The sequence below is a fragment of the Cardiocondyla obscurior genome, linkage group LG18 (assembly GCF_019399895.1).
Source record: "Cardiocondyla obscurior isolate alpha-2009 linkage group LG18, Cobs3.1, whole genome shotgun sequence".
In the NCBI taxonomy this organism is placed as follows: Eukaryota; Metazoa; Arthropoda; class Insecta; order Hymenoptera; family Formicidae; genus Cardiocondyla; species Cardiocondyla obscurior.
In genome coordinates, this window is record NC_091881.1 from 4,957,953 (window position 1) to 4,967,980 (window position 10,028).

Genomic DNA, 10,028 nt, shown 5'->3' on the forward strand with positions numbered 1-10,028 from the left:
ACAGAGATCCGCTCCGTTTCTCTAGACTGCGTTTCCCGCCAACATGGCAGATACGTCGGCGCTCCTGTCGTTTCCCGCCAAGTTCCCGTGACAATTTCGTTATAGTGCAACCAAGTTTTTGTATGGCGGCATAGAAGTGTTTTGCTCGCGCGATATTTGGTCCGATTTCTCGTCTGACTAGACCACGATACTTCAGAATGGGGCAGTCGGACGATACTGAGGACTCGATGTACAGCCGGCACCAAGATCTTTGCCAGAAGCTGAATATGGACGCGACTGCCGCGTCCGAGGCCTGGAAATCCTATGAGACTATCCGACAGAACTATACCCTGGAGGTAGTATTTACGCACGTAATACATTCCCGATAAATGGAAAAATACGATATCGAGCCGCGTGATATTACGGGACACCGAATACAATGGTCCGGAGCATCATCGCTCGTTAATCGTTGACCCTTTTCCCGAGACAAAGCAGAGCAATTTTTTTTTCCTTGCTACGTTAAGAATTATTCAAAATACGACGGATGAATGATTTGGCACGTTAATTTTGAAAGAATCATCTGAAAATTCCCTCTTAATTGATTCATTTTTCGCGGTATCTGAATTTTTTATGTTACATGGATTTCAAGACCTTGCCTCACGCTTTTCACCTTGTAGAACTTATTAGTTTGCTATGAGTGCTACTTTTTTAATTTTATTTATTAATGGTTTATATATAATATGTATATATGTGAAGTATTATGTTTATTAAGGTACTGATTAAAAAATTTTTTATCTATATCTATATAAAAATTTTTTTATCTATATTATCTATATTTACAGGGTGACCAGTTACATTGGATAGGTTGTGCAGTATATGTGGCATGTAGAAAATTTTCTATACCCACAGTAGGAAGGCCAGGCACTAATGTGGAAGGCAATTGTGTATCACTAACACGTCTCTTGCAATTGTGTAATCTTCCACTGATACAATTCTTTACAAAGAGCAAGTCATGGGCTGATATGGCAAACATGCCACAGGATTTTCGTGCCAGGATAGAAAAATTAGAAGCCAATTTTTCAGTATCTATGGTTATATTTAAGAAGTATCAACCAATATTTGTTGATGTATTTAAAGATCCACAAGAGGATATCTCTAGACCTCCTAGGTCCAGAAGACACAGAGCAATGCCCTGTACACCCAGTAGAGTGTTTGAATTTTGCTGGACACTGTTTATATGTATAAAAGGTGCAATTCATGATATTTCGGATGATCTGGTTAACTCTTATCATCTCTTGTTAGTTTGCTGCGATCTTATATATAATAATGCTCTACTGGCTAACAGAAAAGATTTGTTAAATCCTAATTTTCAAGGTAAGTATCATTGCAATTAACATTAAAAAGATTGCAGGTGTAATAATAATTATCATAGAAATATTTTTATCTTGTATTTTATTATTTACAGGTTTGCCGAATAATTTCAATGATGAAAATTATACTCCGCCACAGACGCCAAATTGCATTATTAATTTGCTATGCGATCGTCATGATGCAATTGCTGTTGAGGCTAAAGCTATAAAAGAGTATTGTGTGAAAAATTATATTAACAAGCTATTTGACGAGAAAATCTTACGTGGTGATCAATTGAATTTTTCTGGTATGCTAGATGCATTGAATTTTGATAGTAATCACAAGGCCATTAACAGATCTTATGAACAACGTATGCTAAGTGTTGGAGACTTTGATGAGAGAATTTTCCTAGGTAAATTTATATTTAAAATTTTGCTTTATATATAGTAATTAGTACAGATACAATGAACGAAATATATGCATTGTAAGCTTATAGTATGATATCTTGCATGCTTTCCGCTAACTTATTTCGCTTTTGTAAATACTTGAATTGATAATAATTTGATTAAGCAAAAATGTATAAACTACACATTTAGTAGTAATTTGTGGTTTGAATTATGTTAGATTTAATTAAAAATTTGATATGTTAATCATATACATCGACATTTATTTATTTATTTTTTTTATATATTTTTGAGAGTGGTAGGAAATTATAGTTATTTATTAATTGTCATAAGTACAATTAATATACTAAAGTTGTCTACGTTTATCGATGGTTAGTTTAGTCATAAAAAAAATTCTAGCAACCTGTTTAATTTAAGTTTTTTTATTTTTTATTTATTAATTTTTTTTAAATTTTTTTTTAAAACAAATTTGTGCATTTGCTTTATAATGGTTGCTTTATAGCTGAATGGAGGAGAGTAAATTTGAACAGTGTATCAAATTCAAACATGTATGACCAAAACAGTGCTAAGCATGTCCAGTTTATTAAACATGATGTCTTACAAGGTGGGTTTGTAATATCTTGTGTGCTTTTGTTATGCAAATGATTAATTTCAATTAATGTCTTTCCTCTACTAATCATATATTTCAAATAAGAAAATTAGTCTATTTTCAGTTTTTCAAATTATAAGTATAAGTTTGACATAAATGTATAATTTTTGTTTCAGGCCATGACGCTAACGAGAACATTGGTTCCCCTACACAAATGATGAACATTGAAGAAATTCATGAACGATTACAAATAAAAAGAGAGCAGCATGCTGGGGTAAAGTTTAGCCAATTTTATTACATATATTTGATCGCGATAGCAATTAGCAAATTATATTTTCTTGTATATAACTTCATTTTCCATAGCAGATACAATATTTGGCACCTCCTACGCCATTGACTGGACGTAAATATCTTCGATCGAAGGATATGTCTAATATTACACCAGTGACTACAGCAACTCAAAGTGTTATTAAGTTACAAGCCTTAATAGCTGGACAATCTGCTCCAAGTGAAAGCCTATTACAGATGCTGAACAACTGTTCTCAAGACGTTAAGTCTTCCCTTGAAGCAAAAGTTAAACAGATTGGTGAACTGTTTTGCGCAAACTATAATAATAATAATATAAATATTATTAAAGTAACTGATGGTACAGCTTCTGACTTCGGAAAGAAACGTCTTGTCATGGGACAAACTTTGTTTTACAAGCTTTTAGAAATGATTCTAAACGATGAGAAACGCAAAAAGCCAAATGACGACATAACTGTAAGTTATACAAGTAATGATAATTATAGATAAAAAATTTATTAAAGCAGCATATTTAAATGTTAATAATTATTTGTTACAGAATCTTCTTTTGAATGAAGTTTTTATCCAGTGCCTTTTTGCCTGTTGTCTTGAAATAGTTATATATTCATATAAAAGCAACGATAAGATATTTCCTTGGATATTAAAAGCTCTGAATTTGGACGCTTACTATTTTTATAAAGTCATAGAAATTATAGTAAGAGCCGAAGATCAATTGTCTCGAGATGTCGTCAAACACTTGAATCAGATTGAAGAGAAGATTCTTGAATCCCTGGCTTGGCAAAGTGATAGCCCTTTGTGGCAAACCATCGAGTCTTTGCCGGATGGTGTGCCAAGTTGTGAGGAGGTTTCTTTGCCTGGCACTTTGGAAACTATTGATCCAAACACGCCTGGTCAACCTGTATTAAGACGGATTGCTATAGATCGTGAACGCACTCATGATGTTCAGAGCCCAATTTCATCGGCTTCGGAAAGGTATAAACTTTATGAGTTTCTTTAAATAACGTGCAAAATAATGAAACAAATTCGAAAAAATTAAAATATTTTTTTACCAATAAATATTTGATTATATTTCGTATTATAATAATATATTGAATTTTATGATTTAGATTTCAATCTCCTATTACGGCACCTGGCGTAGCTAAAAAGCGGTTATTTTCCGAGACCAGAGTCACCGGTCAAAGTGTCCTTCGTGTCGGACAGAGTGTGTTATCTTCTAATAGAATGGTATTAGACAATGGTCAAAGAATACTCGTAGTACCCGATCAAATTGCCGTTTCTAAACCATCAAGTTCGCAATCGGTAAATAATTCTGCACAAGCGACTAATAAAGACACAGCTAAACCGAAGAGAACAGGATCTGTCGCATTGTTCTTCCGAAAGTTTTACAATCTTGCTTGCGTACGCATGCAGGATTTGTGTCATTCATTGCAGATACCCGACAACGATAAGAAAAAAATTTGGACGATCTTTGAATATTCTATTAAAGAACGTACTACATTGATGAGAGACCGGCATCTTGATCAGATATTAATGTGTGCAATTTATGTAATATGTAAACTAATCAGAATGGAGAGAAATTCATTTACTGAAATTATGCGGTGTTATCGTTTACAACCGCAAGCAGAATCACATATATACAGATCGGTACTAATTGAAAAAGTTTCTAATGACAATGATCCAGGGACATCTAGTAATGAACGATCTGACAATAATATTATGTTGGGAGAAAATATAACTCCGCCAACACCGACAAATATGGCTGGAACGTCACAAAACTATAATGGAGAGAGTCGCGGTGATTTAATCAAATTCTATAACACGATGTATGTTCCACAAGTCAAAGAATTCGCGAACAAATTTGGATCGGCCCGTGGTAGCGTCATGAATCTTTCGCTGAGTCCTTTACCGAAAGGAAAAGGAGCACCTGCCAATTCTCCAAAGAGACGTGTCACTGGCAGTATTATGACACGCACACTGGATCCGAGGGCTATCAGTGCATCACCGGCGCCGCAATTAAGTTATTGCTTCAGTCGCAGTCCTGCTAAGGTAAAATAGATTTTTTTTTTTTATTAAAACGTAAATTTTACAACTAATTTTTAGATCTTTAGACTTTTAAAAACTAATTCTCTTTATAATAATACATTTTTCAGGATTTAGAAGCTATTAATAAAATGATGATATCCGTTGATGCAAAAAAGAATGTAGGAAAACGATTACTCTCCGATGACACAGATGTAGAAATGACAGATGGGTCATCTCCTAAAAAAACTGCAACTTTTCTTACACGAAAATTAGAAAATATTATTGGAGAACGACGAACACAAAATCAGTAAGCGAAATGTAATAGATAATATCAATCGTATTTTATGAACGAGAATGAGGAGCGTATTTAATTGTTTTTTTTTTTTTTTTTAATTTACATATAAACTTGCAAAAAAAGAAATTAAAAAAAACTTATACAAGACGTACGAAAGCCAATTTCTTGGCTATCATAATGTGAGATATTAGATTTTTAGATAGTCATTTTAGCAAGTTTAGAAGAGCCCAATACAATTCACATAGTATGCTATAATTGTTTATAACTTTATTTAATGTAAAGTTAAAATTTAATTTTCAATATTCTTCGTTAGCTTACGAGAATCAATAACTTTTTTTTTTTCTTTTTTGTTAATTTTTAATTTACCAAACTAAACTGTCTTTCAAGTCATAAATGCAAAATTATGTAATGTGGATTACAGCTATAAAATACACATGTTACATCTTTCATGTATCATGTTATTGTTAACACGAAAATCCATTTTAGAATTACTTGAAACATTAATATCATGACTTTTTTAATGTGTCTATTGTTACTTTTTGATCATCATTGTTACGTAAAATTATAGAAAAGTAAAAATGGATGTATATTCATACTATATTATGGTGATAATTAATTTTATGATAAAATTACTAGCGATTTTACAAAAATATACTCGCCAGTGATTTTATGGAATTATCAAAAATTTTAGAACTTAGGATCTATCGAATTATTTTAATAGAAAATTATTAATTAAGTAAAAAATTGCAAAAAATGTGGTAGTATTATAATAACAACAAATTACAATTTACATTAAAATATACAAAGTGGTATACTATTTACAAAAACCTTTAATGATAGACTTTTAGACAAAATTTTGAAATTGATTTTTTTCAAACATTATTTTAATTTTTTTTTTTCCTTATATAATTCTTTATTTCTTAACATAAATTTAATTAAAGTATTTTAAAAAATTTCTTTATAAGAAGTCGAACCAAATAATGTTATGCTATTTATGTCTGATTTCTTGTTGGTCTTGAATTTGAAGAAATAAACATTACTTATAGGGTAAAATTTTTTTTAATTTAATATTCTTTCATATAAAAATGTACTACTTTGTCATTAAGAAACATATTTGAAAATCACTCTATTTCGTCAAAATATACAGAGTTTTTCGAAGTATTCTATATTATACAAATTAATGATTGTAATAACATTAATACAAACGCTACCGAAGTAATGTCATGAATTTATAAAATATAACAAAACACGCAATAAATAAATTCTAATTTTTACGTATTTTTTACGGACATCAAATTTCAGCTCGTTAATGTAACATTTCATGATACGTTGGCACGAATGTCGGATATTAAGAGGCACGGTAGTGCCTCGCGCCAAGTATAGGCGTAGCGAGGTTTTAATATACGTAATAATAAATCTTTTCACCGTTTATCGCACTTATATTATATACATATACAACAAATTTTATATACTACCAAAACATTGAGAATATTAAAATATATTTCTAAATATAATGATTTATCGTGCTGAAAAAGTTTCGATTCTCTTTGATTAAATAATAATTACACTTGGTAATTTTGTAAGGATAAATAACTTAAATATTCGCCCCATTATCCCTGAACATTATCTACATAGTATACCTCATATTACAATCTCATATATTAACAAAATCTGAAATGTTTAAAGTATGATGCCTCCCTTGTGCCTTTTAAGAAAAATCATACTTGTAATTATATAAATAAAATTTTTTGTTTGACAAGTCATGGACATTTGTGATGAATTTACAAGCATTAACATCGTAATTTACAAGTAGCAAAATATATACATTGTGCCGTGTTATCTTAGTATTTTAAGAAATTGTTTCAAAGAAACAATAATGTACTCCGAAACTGTACTTTGTTAGAAAATGACTTTGGCTCGGTCATATAAATTTAATTATTTTTATTTTCCAGTAAAGGAATATTTGAATATTTGGGAAAATCTACGGCACTAATAGGATTTTTTACTTTAAAACTGGGAAATAAACCTGTCATGCTAGTTCTAGTGTTGTAGCCTTTGGAAAAACCGTCCCAATGATTTCCAAAAACGTCAATCAAGTCGCCAGCCTTTAGCTCTAACTCTCCATTTTTTCTCGGTTTGTGATCTAAAATAGCTACATGGGGATGTGGGTTTTGTCCACCGTAATAATATATATCATCGAGAGATGTAAAACGGTCATACGCGTCTGAGTAAAAGGTTTGCATTAATTCATACGCGACACGACATACTTGAGAACTGAACGTGCATACCAAGTAATCACATTCCGACAGAAGGTGAATATCGATAATTATTCCCTGCAACGAGGTGTCCGAATATCGTTTTGCTACAGATGCCGTTTCAGCGATTTCTGGATCGCCTATTATTTCGTAATTTGGATAACGTTTCCTCGCCGTTATTATAACCTTTGGATCGTCACTGGCTAAAAAGACTCTCTTTATATCTGGTTTTGTTTCAAGCTGGTCATAATATTGTTCTACTTTTGTCATGTATTCATCTATGTCATGATAAGCTGCTTCGGTACCTACTTTATCAGTTCTACGTACATGAACACCGACAATAGGTTTTTTAAATCCGAGCTTTTCTTTTGCTTTCTCCAGCGTTCTTTTCACGTGATCTTGGGGTCGCATTAAATATTTTAAAACTTGACCTACCCACCAAACTAAAGGATGACCATGAATTTTCTCTAATCTTGGCGCTAAGTCCGCGGGTACACCAGGTGGCTGAAACCTTGGCTTAGGGTAAACGTTATCTACAATTGGAAGAGATATCACTTGTTTAGAGGGATCTCCAGGCCAATTAGAATGTGAAGAACCAGCTGTAGACATGCAAGTATCGCTGAGGGGTTTAAAAACAGATTCCCAACCATCTTTGTGATATCTCCAACCTTTAGATTTCATTACCAATGTTCTTTCTGTACCATAAGCTACTAAGAAGCAGTACGTGATGTGATGAATCTGCATAAAAAAAAAATATGCGTATTAATTTTATTTCATTATCGAACTATTTAATTATTACTTTAATTATCTTACCTGACAACCAAAACCACAACCTTTATTTAAACTACATATCAGTTTCTTTGCTTTATTACAATCAGCCGGATTTTGTAGATATCTTCAAGGTAAATATAAAATAGATTAGATTAGATAAAATAATTTTGTTTCGAAATATTCTAATACTTTGATTATATCATAAGGCAAGCTACATTACCTAAATCTTCTCTGAACAAGATCAGATAAGTCTTTTGCTTCTTTTTCCCGCCATTCATTATAGCCATCTGCTCTCTTTAATTTATCGATATTTATTATAAGTGACTTTTTATGCTCCCATGCATTTTTCATTACATCTTGTATCTCTTTTTCTCTTTGATCATATGTAAATTCATCAATGTGTTTCTTAAACTTGTTTAATTCAGCATTAATATAATACCTATAACACATAAAAATAATGTAATGCCTCTTATAGCATGCTAGACATAATTTATTTCAATTTCTCATATCTCGTTGTAATTACCACATTTCCTGAACGTCGTTCCTCAAACGCCGTCGCAATTCCTCATATTCTAAGGAAGGAACACCGTGTTTTGGTCCATCTTGATGATCTATCAGATCATAATAGACCGAAGCTTTCTCAAGCTTGTCTTGAACAGAGCCCAAATGGTCTCCTTGTATAGATTTTGACCCTTCTCTGGAAATTATGTTAGCCTATACAACGAACAGATCATAGTCCTCTATGTTTTAAATTTTTAGTTCTGCAGTTTTAGTGCTGTTAAATTTTTTTTGGTTTCATGCACAACACATGCACAAATATATACAGGTGCAATATGCATTGCATAAACTTACCCTAATATAAAGTTTTTCAATGCATCATTCTGCTTCTTTAAAATTTCAAAATCGTTAACCATTTGTGCTAGGCGTTGCGTGTTCTCTTTGTTGGCAGTGTCAGCATCGCGACTCGACAACGAGTTGGACTTAAATATATGTACAATCGATATAATCAGTATTAAAAACCATACGGCAAGTAATGTTATTCCGAGCTTTCCTAACCAGCCAGGTCGTCCGGAACAAATTGCTGCCATTTCGAACAGACTGCCTCTATTCGCCATGTGTCACATTACGAAAGCTAAAAAGGAAACAGATAATGTTAAATTATCGCTAAATACTTAATTCATGTTTAACCTTTGTACAATTACAATAATTTGAGCGATATTAAGTTTTCATTAATATAATTATGTATACTCATTGACGAGCAAGATTGCCACGAACGTACGTTAACTAAAAAAAAAAAAGAAAAAAAATATCTTTAGAATAAAGAAAATCGAGAACGTGAGGAGTGATTTTGAACGGCGCGAGCTACAGGTACACGTAACAGACGTTCGACTGTCACCGCGTGCGTACCAACGTCACCTGAGAGTCCAATATCAATTACCGGTTTTGATCTTCGGCCTCCTCGTGCGATCCAGTTCTCAGCCACTTCGTCGCGCTTATATATCGGCCGCTCGCCGCGCGCCTCGCTGACTTACGAGAGGCGCTACGGCGGTTATCTATCATCTGTCCGCTACTGTTACGTGGTCGTGGATTCTCGAATAGAGAGACAATAAAAACGTCCCGTCCGTCGCACCACTTATTCCCGATGCGGCTCCCTCCCATCCCGCGACATGCCGTGCCACTCTCACCACGCGTCTCGTGACAGTCGTGACTCCGGACTCCCGTCTCGTGGTGCACCCTGGCAGCAACCGCAAGAAATATCGCAACTCAGTATTGCAAGGTAACGGATCAACTATTTTGAGTACGTTAGCTCGCGGCCCTTCGCGAGATACGTCGCGGAAGTCCAAAAGAAAGTCCCGTGAGAAGAATCGTCGCAATTATCCTTCATCAAGTAAGTTATATATTTAATTCGCTGCGATAATTCATGTTGAAGAATCCTATCGACCGCTAGATTCGCGATGGACATTGAGAACAACGATATGTGCTGCGCGCTCGGCACCTTACAACGTCTTTGCCGCATGTATGTCTTGTACATTGAAAAGCAGATAAGGCATTTGCTG

At 33.4% G+C, this 10,028-nt stretch overlaps 2 protein-coding genes across 8 annotated transcripts; one reads left to right on the forward strand and one right to left on the reverse strand.

Annotated features, from left to right (window-relative positions):
- The first annotated feature begins 72 nt into the window (after positions 1 to 72).
- On the forward strand, positions 73 to 6,217 carry LOC139109674 (retinoblastoma-like protein 1). Of its 4 annotated transcripts, none has more exons than XM_070668923.1 (9): positions 73 to 335; positions 822 to 1,353; positions 1,445 to 1,741; positions 2,236 to 2,337; positions 2,499 to 2,596; positions 2,686 to 3,084; positions 3,167 to 3,600; positions 3,735 to 4,674; positions 4,779 to 6,217. In XM_070668923.1, exons 1-9 carry the CDS (start codon positions 198 to 200, stop codon positions 4,959 to 4,961), a joined length of 3,123 nt encoding a protein of 1,040 aa, XP_070525024.1. In that variant the 5' UTR covers positions 73 to 197; the 3' UTR covers positions 4,962 to 6,217. The 4 variants fall into 4 exon arrangements, with proteins under 4 accessions (XP_070525024.1, XP_070525025.1, XP_070525026.1 ...); XM_070668924.1 differs by having other exon boundaries at positions 2,689 to 3,084; XM_070668925.1 differs by lacking the exon at positions 2,236 to 2,337.
- On the reverse strand, positions 5,986 to 9,626 carry Fuct6 (alpha-(1,6)-fucosyltransferase 8). Of its 4 annotated transcripts, none has more exons than XM_070668927.1 (6): positions 9,410 to 9,626; positions 8,824 to 9,103; positions 8,495 to 8,668; positions 8,192 to 8,410; positions 8,014 to 8,095; positions 5,986 to 7,938 (listed from the first exon to the last, which is right to left on the reverse strand). In XM_070668927.1, exons 2-6 carry the CDS (start codon positions 9,084 to 9,086, stop codon positions 6,877 to 6,879), a joined length of 1,800 nt encoding a protein of 599 aa, XP_070525028.1. In that variant the 5' UTR covers positions 9,087 to 9,103; positions 9,410 to 9,626; the 3' UTR covers positions 5,986 to 6,876. The 4 variants fall into 4 exon arrangements, with proteins under 4 accessions (XP_070525028.1, XP_070525031.1, XP_070525029.1 ...); XM_070668930.1 differs by having other exon boundaries at positions 9,388 to 9,626; XM_070668928.1 differs by having other exon boundaries at positions 9,379 to 9,626.
- Between the last annotated feature and the right edge of the window lie 402 nt (positions 9,627 to 10,028).

What these genes read in the sequence shown, in the direction of transcription:
- LOC139109674 (XM_070668923.1), top strand. Translation starts at nt 198, where the DNA reads ATGGGGCAGTCGGACGATACTGAGGACTCGATGTACAGCCGGCACCAA. An exon ending in AGCCAAATGACGACATAACT is followed by an intron (nt 3,085 to 3,166) that starts GTAAGTTATACA and finishes TATTTGTTACAG; the next exon opens with AATCTTCTTTTGAATGAAGT. An exon ending in TCAGTCGCAGTCCTGCTAAG is followed by an intron (nt 4,675 to 4,778) that starts GTAAAATAGATT and finishes TACATTTTTCAG; the next exon opens with GATTTAGAAGCTATTAATAA.
- Fuct6 (XM_070668927.1), bottom strand. Translation starts at nt 9,086, where the DNA reads ATGGCGAATAGAGGCAGTCTGTTCGAAATGGCAGCAATTTGTTCCGGA. An exon ending in CTTGTTCAGAGAAGATTTAG is followed by an intron (nt 8,096 to 8,191) that starts GTAATGTAGCTT and finishes TTTACCTTGAAG; the next exon opens with ATATCTACAAAATCCGGCTG. An exon ending in GTTGTGGTTTTGGTTGTCAG is followed by an intron (nt 7,939 to 8,013) that starts GTAAGATAATTA and finishes TTTTTTATGCAG; the next exon opens with ATTCATCACATCACGTACTG.